General features: G+C 36.7%; 1 protein-coding gene across 2 annotated transcripts in view; it reads left to right on the top strand.

Annotated features, from left to right (window-relative positions):
* Nucleotides 1-19,089, top strand: part of ACADL (acyl-CoA dehydrogenase long chain) — a 44,123-nt gene extending 25,034 nt beyond the window's left edge. For both annotated transcript variants that reach the window (XM_069578237.1, XM_069578236.1), the window contains 3 exons: nt 10,100-10,227; nt 12,388-12,474; nt 17,507-19,089. In XM_069578237.1, coding sequence (XP_069434338.1) covers nt 10,100-10,227; nt 12,388-12,474; nt 17,507-17,597 — 306 coding nt within the window. In that variant the 3' untranslated portion in view covers nt 17,598-19,089. The remainder of the gene's footprint in view (nt 1-10,099; nt 10,228-12,387; nt 12,475-17,506) is intronic.
* The last annotated feature ends 1,430 nt before the right edge of the window (nt 19,090-20,519 follow it).

Raw genomic sequence — 20,519 nt, 5'->3', positions numbered from 1 at the left:
CCGATTTGGAACTAGTCTGTTACTTCCTGTCCTACACACAGATTTCTCAGGAGGCAGGTCAGGTGGTCTGGTATTCCTATCTCTTTAAGAATTTTCTACAGTTTGTTGTCATCCACACAATTAGAGGCTTTGGCGTAGTCAGTAAAGCAAAAGTAGATGTTTTTCTGGAGCTCTCTTACTTTTATGATGATCTAATGGATGTTGGCAATTTGATCTCTGGTTCCTCTGCCTTTTCTAAAAACAGCTTGAACATCTGGAAGTTCACGGTTCACATATTGCTGAAGCCTGGCTTGGAGAATTTTGAGCATTACTTTGCTAGTGTCTGAGATGAGTGCAATTGTGTGGTAGTTTGAGCATTCTTTGGCATTGCCTTTCTTTGGGATTGGAATGAAAACTGACCTTTTCCAGTCCTGTGGCCACTGCTGAGTTTTCCAAATTTGCTGGCATATTGAGTGCAGCACTTTCACAGCATCATCTTTCAGGATTTGAAATAGTTCAACTGGAATTCCATCACCTCCACTAGCTTTGTTTGTAGTGATGCTTCCTAAGGCCCACTTGACTTCACATTTCAGGATGTCTGGCTCTAGGTGAGTGATCACAGGATTGTGATTATCTGGGTCGTGAAGATCTTTTTTGTACAGTTCTTCTGTGTATTCTTGTCACCTGTTCTTAATATCTTCTGCTTCTGTTAGGTCCATACCATTTCTGTCCTTTATTGAGCCCATCTTTGCATGAAATGTTCCCTTGTTATCTCTAATTTTCTTGAAGAGATCTCTAGTCTTTCCCATTCTATTGTTTTCCTCTATTTCTTTGCATTGATCACTGTGGAAGGCTTTCTTATCTCTCCTTGCTATTTTTTGGAACTCTACATTCAGTTGGGTATCTTTCCCTTTCTCCTTTACCTTTTGCTTTTCTACTTTTCACAGCTATTTGTAAGGCCTTCTCTAATATTCTTGAAGAGATCTCTAGTCTCTCCCATTCTAGTGTTTGCAAAAGCTGTCTTCAGAAGACTTCCATGTCTTTATATATTGATAGGGAAATAAGAAATGTGAGTGAATAGGGATGGAAGTAGGAAGGTTTGAAATCCTTTCTTTGGAGTGAGAGATTGAACACTAGGGACACTTACAGTAAGCTTTCTGGCAGTATTGAGAACCCAAATGAGATTAGTGATCATGCATTTATAGCAGAATCTTTTGCTTTTTTGTGTATTAGCTTTACTGCAAGGGTTTTGCTTCTTCCTGGCTTTTGCCAAGGAGTTTAAGGTATTTTCAGAATAACTCAGAATATGGTGACCATAATCACTAAAATGTCAATCAAATTTTAAACCCTCTAATTTCTTCTTAAATGAAGAACAACTTATAAATAATGCAATCAACAAAAATCTTGCAGTTGGAAATCTAATTGCAAAGTTCTAAGTGCAGTGTCTTGCCTGAAACGCGTTGCGAAGGGAAAAGGATAGATGAAGTACTTTGCTAAGTTTTCAGCACAGCGTTATATGAAGTTAAATTCAAGTGTGATTTAAATCCTAGTACAACTCCTTAAGTCTTTGTGGTCTAGGCAAGTTGTATTATCTCTCTCAGAAGTACTTTCTTCTTGGTAAGACGTGAGTAATATGAGTAGGTACCTTATAGAGTTGTTATGAAGATAATACCCATAAAGGGCTTAGAATATTGCCTGGCAACACAAGCTTTCACTAAAGTTAGCTACTCCAGTTGACCCATGAATGGCATAGGTTTGAATGGCATAGGTCCATTTACATGTGGATTTTTTCAATAAATACATTGGAAAAATTTCTGAAGATTTTAAGACAACTTAAATAGTGCAGATGAACTGTGTAACTGAGAAATATGAAAAAAATAAGAAAATGTATATCATGAATGCATGAAACATGTAGATACTTGTCTATTTTATCATTTACTACCATAAAGTATATACAAATTTATTGTAAAAAGTTAAATTTATCAAAATGTATACACACACAGGATGCCATTGATTACACTAGGCTACCATAAAGTAATCATACTGCTGTTTCTTTGTTATCAGCACACCAGTCGTTTTACCTGTAAATTTCTTTTTCATGTAATCTTTTCATTTTGAGAAACATTGATGTGCACTATTTGTTTCACTGAACAAATATGTATGTATTGCCTTCTGAAGGTTGTATGCTCAAATGTAATTTAATAGACATGACTCTGGAAATACTGTAAGCTCCTAGCAACACAAAGAGAGTGATACTACTTGTTATCACTCTTTCACTTTCCCAGATGTATCCAAAGTGGAATAGTATCATTTACTTCTCAAAGTCAACCACTGCCCCTTTCACATCAAAATTGTTTATATATGTATATCTATGGCTGATTCATGTTGAGGTCTGACAGAAAACAACAAAATTCTGTAAAGCAATTATCCTTCAATTAAAAAATAATTTTAAAAATGCTCTTGCCTTTAGCCCTATTCTGGGTACTATAAAAAGTGAATCCAATAGACATATTTTCCATCCCCTTGGAAATCTACACTTCCCTGTGTTTATGAATTTCATATTAAACTACATAATGACAGTAGTATTACCCAGATTGCCTGTAGACTTCAGAATGTTAAATATTAGATCCCCTGGAGAAGGAAATGGTAACCCACTCCAGTATTCTTGCCTGGAAAATCCCATGGACAGAGAAGCCTGGTAGGCTACAGTCCATTGGGTTGCAAAGAGTCGGACACGACTGAGCAACTTCACTTTCACTTTCAATCATGAAAAATATAGAAAATTGGTATAATATTTTCCATTGGGAGAAAAAGATTCTTCTAAAATATTTACTTATTTAATAACATATATGTGCATATGTGTAGATATATATGTAGGTATTTTGATAGCAAAAAGATAACAGTCCTTTTCAAAGCAAGTGCCATTTTATTGTTGCCTGCTTTCAATGGTAGTTTACTAAAATTTCACTAGGTGGCAGTACCATTCTGCTTCTACAGGTATCTACAGCATTGGTAAGAGCAGTATTGTTTTCCAAGTAGATGTGTGGTTCTGAGATTTCTGAGATATTTCTTCCGATCTTGTTTTATATAAATAAGTACCTTTGAATAATATTTTCATACTCAATCTAGATATGTATTCAGAGAAGAATGAATAATATGTGCTTATGCGTGCATATTGAGTTGCTTCAGTCGTGTCTGTTTGCAACTCCGTGGACTGTAGCCCACCAGGCTCCTCTGTCCATGGGATTCTCCAGGCAAGGATACAGGAGTGGGTTGCCATGCCCTTCTCCAGAGGATCATCCCTGCCCAGGGATCGCACCCGTGTCTCTTATGTCTTCTGCATTGGCAGGCAGGTTCTTTACCATCATGGTTCCAATATTAAATTGAAATAGTAGACCTTTGAATGTTGTATGTGGCCAAATGCTACTTTTATGACCATATAAAAATTCAGTTTCCTGATACCTGTTATCCTAGAATTTTGAACATTTGGGGCCTTTCTGACTACTTGGACACATTTTACAAGATTTATTTTCTTTTTAGACTGGAGATCTACCATAGTTAAGTTGCAGTAGTTACAGGATTTTCCTTTTATCCCATCCATAGTCTCCAAAGTTGCTGTCCAGTCTTATGATTACCCATGGAATGGACAATACAATAGTAAAATTCAGATATTAAATAATGTGTGTCATTGATTGATGTTCTCTGTATGCCAGGCACTGTGCTAAATGATTGTCTCTCCTTTTTTCTTAGCAACTGCATATAATAAATATTACATTTATCCTTATTTTATAGAAAAAGATATTGAAGCATGGAGAGGTTTAGTTATATGCTCAAGATTTCATAAGTATTCTAGCCCTGGAACCTACACTCTAGGTTTAGGTTCCAGAGCTCGTTTTACTGCCTCTAGTAAAACTCATTCACTGGTTTTATTACCCAGAAATCCAAAGCAGATAGACTCTTTTTCTTTTCCCACCTCTTTCACCCATGGACAGTGAAGTGAAAAATCAGTGTTCTTTCCTGCTGCTGCTGCTGCTGCTGCTGCTAAGTCACTTCAGTCATGTCCAACTATGCGACCCCATAGACGGCAGCCCACCAGGCTCCACCGTCCCTGGGATTCTCCAGGCAAGAACACTGGAGTGGGTTGCCATTTCCTTCTCCAATGCAAGAAAGTGAAAAGTGAAAGTGAAGTCACTCTGTCGTGTCCAACTCTTCGCAACCCCATGGACTGCAGCCTACCAGGCTCCTCCGTCCATGGGATTTTCCAGGCAAGAGTACTGGAGTGGGTTGCCAGTGCCTTCTCCCATTCTTTTCTAACACAAGCTTTAGTTGTTTCCTTTGTGGTATATGCTCTTCTAAGAGGACAAAGTATTAGGGGGAAAAATAGGATAGGTAAAAAATAACACTTACATTTCTCCAAAAAGGGACTATACAGTTCTTAGACCTTGATTGAGTGTGGGATTGTGTGCATGCGTGCCAGGTCACTTAAGTCATGTCTGACTCTTTGTGACCCTGTGGACTGTAGCCTGCCAGTGTCCTCTGTCCATGGGATTCTCCAGGCAAGAATACTGGAGTGGGTTGCCATGCCGTCCTCCAGGGGATCTTCCCGACCTAGGAATCAAACTCGCATCTCTTAAGTCTCCTGCATGGGCAGGAGGGTTCTTTACCACTGGTGCCACCTGGGAATCCCAAGTGTGGGGTTAATTAACTGTAAAATCAGATAGTAAGCCTAAATTGTTATAGTTTATCCTTGAGTCACGCTGTTTAAATGAAATACTGGGTTCAGTAACTTCTCCAGAGTGTCTTCCAATTCCATAATTCTGTGTTTTCAAGAATTGTATTATTCAGAACTCAGAAAGAGATGCTATCTGATCCACTTGGCAACTTTATGGGAAAATGCTAGCTGCAGTAGTATCTATGAGTAACTAGTAGTATATGTTAAAAATACTGCTGTGAGCATGCTGATCATTCATCAAAGGCACCTTGCTAATAACACGTGGTACAAATTAGCTACCATAATTTCTGAAAGCATGATGCATTGTCTGTAGTGAAGAGCAAAGACCAAGTCTGTTTGGTAACACTCAGCTCAATGCCAAAAATATGTAAATATTTACTCTTTATCCCCGAAGAGTAAATTATGTGCTCTTGCAGGCATTAATTCCTTCAAACCTGTAGACCTGAATGCGCTGAAGCAAGAATTTTCTAAATGAGCCCATCCTGATCTGAAATTTAACTTTAGCTTCTGGTAGCTCTTAGCATTTTCATCAAAGCAGCTCTCTTATGAGATATTTGGGCTTAGACATCTTGATTCTGTTGTAAATGGTGCATAAATTCTTAAATCTGGGCTTCCCTGGTGGCTCAGTGGTAAAGAATCTGCCTGCCAGTGCAGGAGACATGGGTTCAACCCCTGATCCAGGAAGATCCCACATGCCTCGAAGCAACTATGCCCTTGCACCACAACTACTGAGCTAGTGCTCTAGAACCTGCAAGCTGCAGCTATTGAGTCCATGTGCCACAACTAGGAAGCCTCCTTGCCAATAGCCCATGCTCTGCAACAGGAGAAGCCACTGCAACAAGAAGCCCGTACGCTGCAGCTAGAGAAAAGCCCAGGCAGCAACAAAGACCCAGCCCAGCCAAAAATGAATACATAAACAACCATTTTTTAAAAAATTCTTAAATGTGCCATCTTATGCTGTGGAGGGGGTATGCAAAAGTATATTGAGACTTGTCAGATTCTTCCTTATTTTCCAAAGGAAGTGTCATAGGTAGTGTCATTGATCTTCACCAAGACTAAGCTAAAAATCCCATTTCAGGGATTTTCATGGCATATACACTCATCTGTTTTTAATGTGTAGGAGGGTATTGCTCCACTATTTTGTTTCCTATTCCACTTTTAGGTTTTTCTGTGAGTAAATTCGGATGTGTGGGGTGGGAGCAGAAAACTTTGTGCTGACTAAAAGGTAGACATTTGGCTTTGTTAAATATAAATGAATAGAAAAGGAGATTGAAAAAGTAAGGGGAAGTCTGAGAAAGGAAGAAAGTTTTGGTGTAACCTGTCACTTTTTGAATTAGAGGCCAATAAAGGTCCATGTAGTCAAAGCTATGGTTTTTCTATTAGTTATGTATGGATGTGATAGTTGGACCATAAAGAAGGCTGAGCACTGAAGAATTAATGCTTTCAAACTGTGCTGCTTAAGAAGACTCTTGAGAGTCCCTTGGACAGCAAGGAGATCAAACCAGTTAATTCTAAAGGAAATCAGTGCTGAATATTCATTGGAAGGACTAACACTGAAGCTGAAGCTCCAGTACTTTGGCTACCTGATGTGAAGAGCCAGCTCATTGGAAAAGACCCTGATGCTGGGAAAGATTGAGGGCAGGAAGAGGAGGGGATGACAGAGGTCAGTCCCATTTTCTGTCACTAGACAGGGACGGAGTAAACCCAAGGGAGAAGCAGTCAGTTGGGTTCTTCAGCAGCACAGTAGTTATGTTGAGACATGTGTGAGGAATCTGTCCTGAAAACGCCTTTAGCTGACATACTGTGAGTTTTGCCTGGTCCTGATTTTCATTATACTCCTTTTCTACTCTTTTCCAAAAATGGAAAGTACTCAAACAGTCTCCACCGCAATGATGCTTTGAAGGGTTAGGTTTTACGGTTTGAGATTGTTGCAATGGCAGCAAAGGAGGGTCAGCATCCTCTGCTCCTTGAAGCCTTCCTGGGAGAAGGCTCTCATGGTTTTGAACTAGACATTGTGCCGGTGGGGGGCTTCCCTGGTGGCTCAGAGGGTAAAGTGTCTGCCTGGAATGCAGGAGACCTGGGTTCAATCCCTGGGTCAGGAAGATCCCCTGGAGAAGGAAATGGCAACCCACTCCAGTATTCTTGCCTGGAAAATTCCATGGACGGAGGAGCCTGGTAGGCTATAGTCCATGGGATCGCAAAGAGTCAGACATGACTGAGCAACTTCACTGGTTCACTGGTTCTGGAGGTGGAGTGAATTTATAATTTCTAGTGTGAGTTTCACTGTGTCATCAACTTAGTGCCACTGTCACTGTCGTCCATGCCTTTTATCAGCCTCAGTGAAGACCTCACTCAGGTTCCAAGCAGAATGATCAAAACTCTGTTTCTATTTGAATTTCCACAGGAACAATAAAATCAGGAATACAAGAAAATTGGATTGAAGTTGGAGCCATCAAGAATAGTTGACGTTGGTCTAGATAGAATGATTAGGATATTAGAAGGATTAGAATGCTGTTAGTTGCCTATGGCCAGCAGGAGGAGATAAATAGGTATGTTGACATCGACAGTTCCAGACCATGCAGTTCAAGTTAAGGATCGTGTAAGCTTCTGAGAGAGGTAAGAGGGAGAGTGAGGAAAGGTGGCAGAGGTTGGGAAGGTACTGGACTTTGATGTCTCGAGTGTTCTGATTCTATTACTCTTCTATTGCATTCTGCAGATATAGATTAAATATTTTGCAGTATGGATGGAGGTTTGTAACATTGTACAGGAGGCGGTGACTAAAATCATCCCAAAGAAATAGAAATGCAGTAAGACAAAATGGTTGTCTGAGGAAGCCTTACAAATAGCCGAGAAAAGAGAAGCTAAAGGCAAAGGAGAAAGGGAAAGATATACCCAGCTGAATGCATAGTTCCAAAAAATAGCAAGGAGAGATAAGAAAGCCTTTTTAAGTGAACAATGCAGAGAAATAGAGGAAAACAATAGAATGGGAAAGACTAGAGATCTCTTCAAGAAAGTTAGAGATATAAAGGAAATATTTCATGCAAAGATGGGCACAATAAAGGATGGAAACGGTAAGAACCTAACAGAAGCAGAAGAGATTAAGAAGAGGTGGCAAGAAGATACAGCAGACCTGTACAAAAGAGGTCTTAATGACCTGGATAACCACGATGGTGTGGTCACTCACCCAGAGGCAGACATCCTGGAGTGTGAAGTCAAGTGGGACTTAGGAAACATTACTATGAACAAAGCTAGTGGAGGTGATAGAATTCCAGCTGAGCTACTTCAAAACCTAAAAGATGATGTTGAAGTGCTGCACTCAGTATGCCAGCAAATTTACAAAAGTCAACAGTGGCCGCAGGACTGGAAAAGTTCAGTTTTCATTCCAATCCCAAAGAAGGGCATTGCCAAAGAATGTTCAAACGACTGCATGTATGCAGTGGCATGTAAAACACTCATTTTACATGCTAGCAGGGCTTCCGTGGTGGCTCAGCGGTAAAGATTTGCCTGTAATTCAGGACATGCAGGTTTGATCCCTGGGTTGCGATGATCCCCTGGACAAGGACATGGCAACCCCCTCCAGTATTCTTGCCTGGAGAATCCATGGACAGAGGAGCTTGGTGGGCAACACAGTTCATAGGGTCACACAGAGTCGAACACAACTGAAGCAGCTTAGCAGGCATGCATGCACGTGCTATCAAGTAATGCTCAAATCCTTCAAACTAGACTTCAACAGTACATGAACCAAGAACTAACAGATGTACAAGATGGATTTAGAAAAAACAGAGAAATTAGACATCAATTTGCCAGCATCCACTGGATCATAGAAAAAGCAAAGGAATTCTGTTTCATTGACTACACTAAAGCCTTTGACTGTGGATTACAACAAACTGGAAAATTCTGAAAGAGATGGGAATACCAGACCACCTTACCTGCTTCCTGAGAAACCTATTTGCAGATCGAGAAGCAACACTTAGAACTGGACGTGGAACAACAGATTGGTTCTAAATTGGAAAAGGAGTACATCGAGGCCATATATTGTCACCTGCTTATTTAACTTATATGCAGAGTACATCATGTGAAAAGCCAGGCTGGATGCCACCTTCCAATGCAGGGAATGCAGGTTTGATCCCTGGTTGGGGAACTAAGATCCCACATGTCGGTGTGCTGCAACTACAGAGCCCCTGTACCACAGTGAAGATCCTGCATGCTGCGACTAAGACACGACACAGCCAAAAATAAATAAATAAAAAATTATGTAAAGAACAACCTATGGTTTTTCCATTAGTCATACACAGATGTGAGAGTTGAACCATAAAGACAGTGAGTGCTGAAGAATTGATGCTTTTGAACTATGGTGCTGGAGAAGATTCTTAAGAGTCCCTTGGACAGCAAGATCAACCAGTCAATCCTAAAGGAAATCAACCCTGAATATTCACTGGAAGGAATGATGCTGAAGCTCCAGTACTTTGGCCACCTGATGTGAAGAACTGACTCATTGGAAAAGACCCTGATGCTGGGAAAGATTGAAGGCAGGAGAAAGTAGCGGCAGAGGATCAGATGGTTGGATGGCATCACCAACTCAATGGACATGAGTTTGAGCAAACTCCAGGAGTAGTGAAAGACAGGGAAGCCTGGCGTGCCGCAGTCCATGGGGTCTCAAAGAGTTGGATACAACTGAGCGACTGAACAACAAGTATAAATATATATTTTTTAACGCAGTTTTTAAATTTTATTTATTTATTTGTTAAAATCTTTTGGCTGTGCTGTGTTGCCGCATGGGCTTTTCTCTAGTTGTGGTAAGCAGGGGTGGTGACACATGGGCTTAGTTGTCCCAAGGCACACGGGATCTCTCTGGGTCAGGGACCGAACCCATGTCTCCTGCATTGGCAGGTGGATTCTTTACCACTTAGCCACCAGGGAAGCCCTTAATGTCTAATAATATTTTGATATTGTCCTTCTAGCTTGTTTCTTTATTCCAATACAGAGAAACAGGAAATGTGCATACTTGATTTCATTAATAGTTCTTCATGGGTTTAGATTCCAGAGGAAAGCAGATATTTTCAACAGCTGTACCTGAAGGACTATACCACGCAATGGTGCTCACCCATTAGTCATGCTGTTCTTCCAAAAGTTCCCTAAGTCTAAATTTTTTAACCTAAAATATGAGATGTTGTTTTGTATTTATCGACCTTTGCATCTTGTCTTTTGGTACGTTTTCTTAGTAATGAAATATAACATTAGCTGTGTAGTTAATATGCATCTTTTTTGAAGGGAAAAAAAACTAATTCCACATCTGTTTTGCTCTATATAATTTTTTATATGCTAAGTGACTCAAAATATGCTCTTCTCCTTCACTCATCTTTTCCTTTCATTTCCTTTAAACTGAAGACGGTGCAGCATAAGCTTGCAGAATTAAAAACATCCATATGTGTAACCAGAGCTTTTGTGGACAGCTGTCTCCAGCTGCACAGAGTGAAACGTCTGGACCTTGCCACTGCTGCCATGGCGAAATACTGGTATGCATGCTACGGTAATTAAAATGTGGTGTTTGCACAGACTGTTATGGAATTCTTCCAAAGTGAAACTCACAGCCTTGAAGGTCTTAAAGGAAGAATGCTGAGTAAATGAAAACTAGCAGTAAGGACCAATTTTTTTTAAAATGCTGAATGTTCCCATTAAACCTATTTATAATGTGCTAAAACTTACCCGTTACTCTTTAACTTTTAGCTTACCCTCGAAAAGCAAATATTAAATATGATGACTAATTCGTTATTTCAAGTAGTAGTTGATTTTCAAATTAGCTGAAGAGTGGCAGTAGAGTAAGATAACAAAAGAACAGTAATACCTCAAGTCCTGAGATATTTTAGAGCCGCAATTCTGTCATTACATAACTGCAATTAAATTTAATTATTTCTGGGCCAACATTTTGATATCTGTGAAATGAGTAGATCGGGCAAGATTTTTCTATTTAAGAGGTTTTCTAGACCTCAAAAAAAATTTCTGAAGTTTTGACTGTCCAATCAAAAGTTGTACATGCTCTGTTAAGCAAAAGGAAAAAAAAAAATGTTCTGTAAGACAACTTTCAGGGACTTCCCTGGCCATCCAGTGGCTAAGACTCTGGGTTTCCACTGCAGGGGTCTCAGGTTTGATCCCTGGTTGGAGAACTAAGATCCTGCATACCTTATGGTATGGCCAAAACCGCAAACCAAAACAAAAAAATTTTTTATTTTCATTAAACATGATTAGCAATGTTATTGAAGATGAGTTAATTGAAAAAAGACACCCCCCCCACCATAGGCCTTTTGTGTATTTTAAGATGCAAGAACATAGTTTAAATCAGATTCTGAAAGCGGGTTTTGTCTCCTCTTTTAAAAACAAACATTCTCACATCTCATTAGCCCAAAAATAACCTGGAAAAAATTCCTGTTGTTATTCATTAACTTGTGTTCACTTCAGTGAGAAGTAGAATGAGGAAATATGCAGAATAGTGGTTTATGTAATGACTCTAAAATAATAAACTTGCCAGGTTGAAAAGTCATGTGGAATTACTAGAAATTAACATTTTGGGGGGAGATACTTTACATTTACAGCAAATTTTTTAACTAGTAGAAAATAGTTTAAAAATTTTTAGATATTTTTGGAAAAAGACATTGGATAGCTGGTGGCCTTATTGTTCTTTGTAAACACCAGGTTTATAGACATACTGGTATTTCATATTGGAGAAGAGGAAGCAACTTCTTATAACCCAGCAAATATTTCACTAACAAACTTGTAAAAGACAAAAATGTGTAGAATTCCAAATATCACTGCCCCCTGAATCTTGTCTGTTAATCATTATATTGTTACTGTATTTCTCAGGAACATCTTGACCTGTCCTATGGCTTGAGTTAAAAATTATTTTTTATAGGAAAATGGGTTTATGCTTACTTTTGTTTTATATTTCCCACTGTTGAAAGTGAGTTGAAAAGATTTTGAACTAACCAGTTATTTTATGGATTTTAACAGTAGTTAAAATTGTAATTAGATCAGAAAAGTATATTTTTCAAGTACTTCATATTAATATATATATACTTCAGGAATAATGATTCCCCAATAATCTTTAATAAGTGTCCTAGATGATAGTATGTGCTTTGATAGAGGTCTATCCTCTTAGGTTTTCACTTTTACTTTTAGTTTATTTCTGAAAACCCTAAAACATATTTTTTACAGTTAAAAATTCAGAATTGCAGCCTTTGCAAAGGAAGTGACATATTTGAAGAAAACAAACACATATTACACAAGGCAAAAGAAAATAGATGACTGTGTAATTTTTCTGCTAACATATCACACAGAGAATCTGAATAATTTAGACCAGATTCAAGTTTTTACTATATTCTTTTTAGGCTTAAAGTACCCAACACCTAATAAATAGTCTAAATTTTCTACATTTTGTTTCTAGACTTAACAAAAACCAGCCAGAAATACAGTTGATGAAGAAAGTATTCATTATGTGAAAATATTCTTGAGATTTATTTCACATATAATTTATATCAATCTTCTCTGGTTGACTGATATGCCTATTTTTAATTGTTTGATAAATGTATGCATTTAAACAGTCATTTGTTTTCCGGTTGTAAAGCATCTCATGAAAATTCATTTCAAATGTTCCTTTTCTGCTTTTTATTTTGGACATCTAGGGCATCTGATTTGCAAAACAGAGTAGCTTATGACTGTTTGCAGCTGCATGGAGGTTGGGGATACATGTGGGAGTATCCCATTGCAAAGTAAGTAGGCCTGTTGTGTTATGCTTTTCTGGATAATGTGAAGAAAAAGGAAAACTTCTTTACCTGTTCTTTGTACACTGAGTATAGAGGGAAAGGAGGTGCAAAATCTTTGCATTTTTCAACTGCCTATGGAGTGTGTTCAGGTAGCTAGAAACAACTTCATGTTGTCAGCTTACCACTAGGATTTAATCATTTTTTTTTTAAAGTGAATATAATACTTTAGTATACAAGATATTAAATATAAATAAATATATAATATACTAAAGCTTTATTTGAATCATTATTCAGAAGAATTAGTTTCACTTTTATAGTTGAATAGTATTTTACTATAATTGGTTATGTTTAGTTATTCAGATTTTTTTTTCTAGTTTTTTACTGTGACAGACAATGCTTCAATAAACACTTTCATACGTTTATCTTCAATACATGTGTTTTTTATCATAACAGGACAAAGTCCCAAAAGTAGTACTGCTAGTTCAAAAATATGCATATTTTACATTTTAATGCATTTCAAGATCATTTCCTCCAGTTTGAAGCAACTCATACTCAAATGAACAGAGACTGAAGATGACTTATCTTCTTAAGTTATGTGCTTAGTCATTTAGTTGTGTTTGACTCTTTGTGACCCCATGGATTATATAGCCTCCCAGGCTCTTCTGTCAATGGGATTCTCTAGGCAAGAATACTGGAGTGGGTAGCCATTCCCTTCTCCAGGGAATCTTTCTGACCCAAGGGATTGAACCCAAGTCTCCTGCATTTCAGGCTTATTCTTCACTGTCTGAGTTACCAGGGAAGCCCTTAATTTGCACTGACTATCAATTATTTTGTTTTATTTTATTTTACTGTTGTTAAGAGCACTTAACATGAGATCCACCCTCTTCACAGAATTTTAAGTGCACCATACAGTATTGTGAATTCTAGGCACAGTGCTGTACAGCAGATCTCTGGAACTTATTCATCTTGCTTGACTGAAACTTTATGCCCATTGGTTAGTAACCTCCCGTTTCTCCTTCTCCTTAGTGCCTGGCAGCCACCATTCCTTTTTGAGGCTATGAATTTGACTACCTTAGATACCTCATATAGGTGGGATCATATGGTATTTGTCTTTCTGTGACTGGCTAATTTCACTTAGCAGAATGTCCTCAAGGTTCATCCAGGTGGTGACACACTGCAGAATTTCCTTCTGCTTACAATTGAATAGCATTCCATTGTATACTACAGTTTCTTTATCCATTCTTCTGTCCATGGATGTACAGGTTGTTTCCACATCTTGGCTATTGTGAGTAATATCGCATTAAACAAGTGAGTGCTAGCATCACTTGGAGGCCTTGATTTCAATTCTTTTGTATAAATATCTAGAAGTGCAAGGTAGTTTTATTTAAATTTTTGAAGAACTTCTGTACTGTTTTCCATAGCAGCTGCTGTGCACCACTTTGCATGCTCTCTAACAGCAGTGTGCCAGTTTGCAATTTCTTCATGTCCTCGACAACATTTGCCTTTTGGCCTTTTAGCTAATAGACAGATGTGAGATGATATTTCATTGTGGTTGATTTACATTTTCCCTGGTGATTAGTGATACAGCATTTTTTCATATACTTGGTCATTTATATATGTCTTTTGGTCATTTGTATGTCTTTGAAAATATCACTTTTTTTAAAATAAAAAAATACACATTACAGAAAAATTAACCTACATATGAAGTCAATAAAAAATCTGAAACTTTTTATTGTTTATTTAGCTCTAAAAACAAATCAAAGTGTTATTTTTTTCTAAGTAGAATTTGTATTTCCTTCAAATTAGAATAAATACAGCCTTTTTATTGTATTACACATGAATATTCTTGTTACCATTTCAAAGCAGTTCCAGTTTGTCAATAGGCAGCATCCTCTTCTATATTTCTTCCTCCATCTCCATAGTTTCTTTTTTCCCTTTTCTTGTAGTCTTTGCCTTAGTAATCCCTCCATGGCATTTCTCCTTATCATTATAGAAAATATATGTTTCCTCTTATTTGGCAATATTTTCAGCTTATATAATTTTCCCAAGGAAGTTTTTTTGCTATATAGAGAGAAGTCCAATTTAGTTTTGAATCTGAGAATGAGAATGCTGTGAGCTTCTAAAAGCTTCTTATAATATTAATCTAAATACAGAATATCTAAAAGGGAAACAGCATTAAACTAGTATTCAAACTTACTTTCAAATTTATCATTTTGGCAAGTATAACTGAAGACATTTTATTTGCTCATAGTCCTTAATAAGGAAAATAAACATTTTATTCAAGTTATATTAAGAACAGAAGCTCCAGCATAGATGTAATTTACTAATTTCCTGTAGCTACTGGGTAGCTCAGAAAGCTTTAATTACAGGGTATATATAATTTATAACTTTCTATAAAAACTCAACAAGTAGGGTATTTTCCTTCCTTTAGAATGTAGGCATGAAGTAACTAACTTATTTCCTTTTCTTTATCAATTCTTGGACTTGGGTTTTGGTATATCCTTTCAGAACTACTTTCAAACAGGCCTTAAACAAAAGCAGATTTTTTTTTTTTAATCTTTGAATAGTCATGAAGTCAGAAGTTAACTGAGTTACGCTAGCAGAAATTAAAACATTGCTGGAATTTTTCCTGTGTGTTTTTATGCTTTAGTCACAATATTAACTCATCTTATTTATAATATTCACAGTGCTTAAGAAAGTAAAATAATAATGGGTATTTATATTTTTCTGCTTAACTGTGCTATTATAACTGCTTTTGGAAATGTAGACAATGTCGTGGTTCAATGTTTGTCTAGTTTAGTTCTGTTCCTAAGAATGGCATTTAGGTGAAGAAGAGTCAGCCATCTGCATGGTCCAGGATTAGAGTATAGCATAAATCTTGGTCTGTTTTCTCAGAGGCAATTCCTTCAGATCAGTAGCAAGCAAAAATGGTAACTTGATGACTTATTTGAAATTTCTGGTTTCAATTTGAGAGACATACTTCCTTTCAGGAGTAACAATCCCCTTCTTGGCCAGGTTCTTAGTTTGAAGACTGTATGAACTTTTAAACTAGACTACTTTTTTCTCTCCAAAGACAAAGGGAAAGAACTTTTCATAAGATGACAAAAGAGAGTAATGGATAATATCAAAAAAGCTAATCAGATACATTAGGCAGTTTGTGAATGAAGTACACATATTTTGATATGATAGAAAAAATCATTATAGTTGTGTTTTCTATACGTTAAGGTTAAACTGTATTATTTGTGTGTTTGTAAACTCCGAGAGTTGGTGATGGACAGGGAGGCCTGGCATGCTGTGGTCCATGGGGTTGCCAAGAGTCAGACATGACTGAGTGACTAAACTGAACTTATGCCTGTTCATGTTGCTGAGTCTTGGTTTCACAGATCAGGGAGATGCTTTTTTGTTTTATTTATTTTTTTCCTGTTTGTAGAAAAATAAGTGATTTTAAGTGTGAGTCTTACTTCAGTCTTACTCATTCACCTTGGGGCTATGAGAACAGATGCTTAAGTTTTGCCATTTCAAGACCTGTTTGCTGGGAAGAACAGTGTGAGATAAAGAGCTTCATCCCTGTGTGGTTAAACATTCCTTCTGCTGCCATTCTGTGAATTTTAGTTGATGACTGAATTTAATTAATAACTTATAAAAGGCCTACTGGTCTCTGTCAATTACCTACTCCATTGGAACTTCTTTAATGTGAAAATAATGTGCCCAACTGGGTCCAAAAGGTCCAAAAGTATTGAAATTGCTGAAGTAGGCTGAAGTGCCAGATAGGTTCTCTAAATGAAAGTTCTGGATTGTGTGGGCAACAGTGGAATCTGTCTGAAAGAAAAAATATATTTGAAAACACAAATGTCTCTAGATTTCAAGTTTCATCAAAAAGTAGGTATTGAGACTCTAAAATTCCTTTGTAATACAGTAAATCAAATCAATAAATACTGAGTGCTCAAGTAAGGTACCATTGCAAGGTACCATGATGAACCAGGATGAGGAAAAGTTCAGAATTGATCATGTTCCCAGAGAGCCAGCACATTTAATTTGTCTCAAATTAAATTAAAAAAAAAAAAAACAGTTTAAGGCTTAGAAAAAAAAATGCCTTTAAATTTGGCTACTAGAAAACTTCAAAGCTCAATAACTAATCTTACATTTCTGGACCAATGAAAATATTGATACAATTAAAAAGATATTTGCCAAAGTGACAAGATACCTACCTTTTCATTCCAGGTTGCCAATGATCTATTATGTGACCATCAAATAGCAACCATTAATTAGTATATGTATGAACTTTTCAGCACCTCAGTTCCTTTACCTGCAAAATTAGTAATATTTACCCTCCTTAATTCCAGAGCTGAGAGGATAAAATGAGAAAAGATAAAAACAACTATATAGTGTTATGTTTGCTGTCATCACTATCAAAAGTTAACTCTTTTTTTTATGGCAGTGTGCTCAGTCACTCGGTATTTTTAACTCATACATTACTGGGGTGATTATTAATCATTTCCAAAAAGTAAGTTACTTGTTAACTTTGTGAAGTAATAATTTTCTGAAGCATCAATTTATACTGCTGATGGCAGCAGTATTGGTGAGACTCTAAAGGATGTTAGGAAATATGTATTTTTCTCTTTTTTTTTTTAATAAAACCAGTAGATTTCAACTTTGGGGGGAAAACATTAAAGGTAACAAGCTATTAATACATTGCATTCATTTCTAAATTTAAAATAGCACTTTTTAGGATCTTACTATATGTGCTGAATTTTACAAAATTAAAAGAAACATACTTAGAAATGTTATTTTGAATTTGTAATCTCTTCAAGCAAACTAAAACAAATCTATGCAAATGATCAATATCAGAATAGAATTTCATAATCATACCAATCTAGGGTGAATGTCATACAGAAAAAAAGTAATTTATGAAGAACTTTTATTGTTTGAATTTCATTAAATGAACACTGTAAAGTAATTAATAGTTACCTGGTGAGACAAAATTTATAATTTCTAATATCCTTTGTTGATTCCTTTAATCATCTTCTTATTTATCCAGAGCTTATGTGGATGCCCGTGTCCAGACAATCTATGGTGGTACCAATGAAATAATGAAGGAGCTGATTGCAAGAGAGATCATCCATGACTAGTAGACATCTGCCCACATCCTGGAATCCTATTACAGCTAATCTGGTTTTAAATCTACTCAAGATAAAATACAACACAGAAAGGGAGGGAACACTAACCAAGTTTTTATCTGTTCTCTCTATAGAGAAAGAAATCAAATGCTAATATAAGATTAACACAGTCAAGGGGAGAAATCTTTGAATCCAAAGATCATAAAGTTTCCCAATATAAGTTTTAAACTGTTAATTTTTTGCATAGCTAAATGGCAGAGATTCTCTGATTCTAGAAGCCTTAATGTTTCACTTATCTCTAAAATTCTAAAAGAGCATAAATGCTTTCAGTTCAGTTCAGTTGCTCAATCGTGTCCAACTCTTTGTGACCCCATGTATCGCAGCATGCCAGGCCTCCCTGTCCATCACCAACTCCCGGAGTTCACTCAGACTCAAACGTCCATCGAGTCAGTATAAATGCTTAGGTTTTTAAAATTGAGGCAGAAGTAATTTTTTATTATACTATTAAATTTTTTAAAGTACATTGATTTTGAAAATGAAGAATAAATATAATTGACAATGCAAAATAAGTTCCAAATTCCCCAGAACAGTGGTTTCAACCACCCTACCCCTAAACCTGTTTTTAAGTAATGAAGCACTTTCTTCAGTCCAAAGCTTATGCCAAGTCCATGTGAAATCTTGATGTGTGAAGCGCTGCTTAGGTTGAAGCAGGAAGCCTCCTACCTTAGGGCCTTAAAACCACTAGGACTCAGCTAAGCAAATCCCCACAAGAGAATTCCACTGGTTCCTTAAATCACTGACACCTGGGCTTTCAAGGGACTTCCATCCCAGTTTAATTGCTAGGAGAACACACCATTATCCTTAATAGTTTCAAGATATTGGTATATTATATAGGTACCAAAACAGTGACTTTTATTTGCGAGCAGTATAATTTTTTAATTAACAGATTTATACTTTGTGTTGTCATCTATAAGCCAGGCTGTTAAATTGATGAAAACTATGATTTAAAAAATTGGCAAGATCCATAAGTGAATAAACAAGTTGTAATAAGGTAAGAAGTAAATAAACAATAATTTCAAATCATGATAAAGGTAATAAAGGAAGTATTTTAAATAGGAAAAAGAAATGACATTTAATTTAATTATTACCAAAAAATAGGCCATTAATTTGTAAACTGCCAGCATCATTTTAGTACTTGTTTTCATTTGCATGTATTGGTGAGACAGAGAATAAAGTAGTTTTTAAACGGAAATAAATAGATGTATTCTTGTTCAACTTAGAAAACCTCGATATTTTATTCGGTGTTGTGGGTATTAAACATTGTTTTTTGATGCAGTCATTACAACTGGGTACAGCAGAGAGAAAAGAGAATACTTTTATACCATTCTCTCCTAGTGTCTTACATAACTTTGATTTGCTCTTGGGTAGAACTTTGTATGATTGTCGACTTGAGTTCTTGCTCAGTAGATCTACAAAATGGGTGAAAATAAATTCTTATTAGGTATTACTGTATTTGTTGTTTTCACCTCACACCAACTGCCAGGAAACGATAGAGAATTAGATCAAACACCCCAGCCCAGCCCCAGCTCCCTTCCCAATCTTAAAGAAAACTAGATTTTAGGAATTAAACATCTGTAGGATAAACAGTAAAGTAACCTAACAGGAAATGCCTACTATGTAGAGCTGGACAAACCTAGATTTGAATGATGACTGTTACCATTTAGCAGCTATTGGACCTTGGGCAAATTCTGAGTCAGGATTCTTTCAGGTACAAATGACAAGGAAATCCGATTCAGACTATTCTAAGCAAAAACTTGTGCTGGCTAAAATGAATTGTAGAGTAGTTCATATAATCTAAGGAACTGTAGGAACTTAAGGGCCTGATTCTGGAGTTTAGAACTGCCAGAACTTAGATTGTATCTGTTTATCTTTACGTTTCTTTACAAATTGGCCCAATGGACACTGCAGAGAAATTTCATTCCAGGGCCTGTAAAAATAACCTTGGGCTGCTCCTAGCCTACAAAGCTCAGCACAATGTCATTATAAAGTAGGGGGAAAGGTGTACTGTGTTTGACACTCATCAGGAACACAGACCAGGAGAAGCCATTCCTGACGCAGAGAGTCAGTTCGGTTCAGTTCAAAAAAGGTCCCATGCACGCATTGCTGCATCCCAGGAGCAGGTTCTTGTAATTTGTATTTATCAGAAAGTAAAAGGATTGTTAAGGTAGGATATTTCCTAGAATGATCCCTGAAATCTGTTTTTCTATTTCTGCAAATTCAGTCTTCTTTTGCACTCCCTCCAAAGAAGCAAGTGTTATATCATGAACTTAAACCATAAAGCAAAACAGGGAGCTCAGAGTGTGTGCCTTAGCTTTTTATTTAGTTTTCATTTCTTCAATAGCTAATCTTTGTATTTTGCTTGTGTGGCTGTAATTGTTGTCCCCCAGGGAAAGGAATTTAGCATCTGTATCTCACGCAGTGCTAAGTGCTCAAGAAATGATAAATAATAATAATACTCAAAAGAACAGACTGGACTGACACAGCAGGAAAGCCACACTGTGTAAATAATTAATGAGAATGAAAAAGCCTAGGTAATTTTGGGTTTTGGCTCAGATTTTTAAAATCATAATTATTGCCCTAAAATTATTTTTGCCCTTTGTTTCTTTAATGGTGTCCTTGAAAATGACACTATATAAAACAAGCTGTTTTGATTTGCTGTTTTAAAAAGCTAACAGCAAATCTTTACTAATCTAGTAATTTTAGTAGTTTCTTGCTCATAGTATAAGATTTCTAGGAGGCTGCTTTTTTCATATGTCAGTATTATTTTTGGCACACACAGCATTTATTTATTTGAAGTCATTGGAAAGATTTGACATTGAGGTGGAAGTCAACTGTAGGCCGATCTGTCTTATGCTTTATAATAAATGTTGAAAA

This window comes from Ovis canadensis, chromosome 2, assembly GCF_042477335.2.
Source record: "Ovis canadensis isolate MfBH-ARS-UI-01 breed Bighorn chromosome 2, ARS-UI_OviCan_v2, whole genome shotgun sequence".
Lineage (NCBI taxonomy): Eukaryota > Metazoa > Chordata > Mammalia > Artiodactyla > Bovidae > Ovis > Ovis canadensis.
Note: the sequence above shows the minus strand (reverse complement) of the source record. Positions and strands in the feature narration are given on the sequence as shown.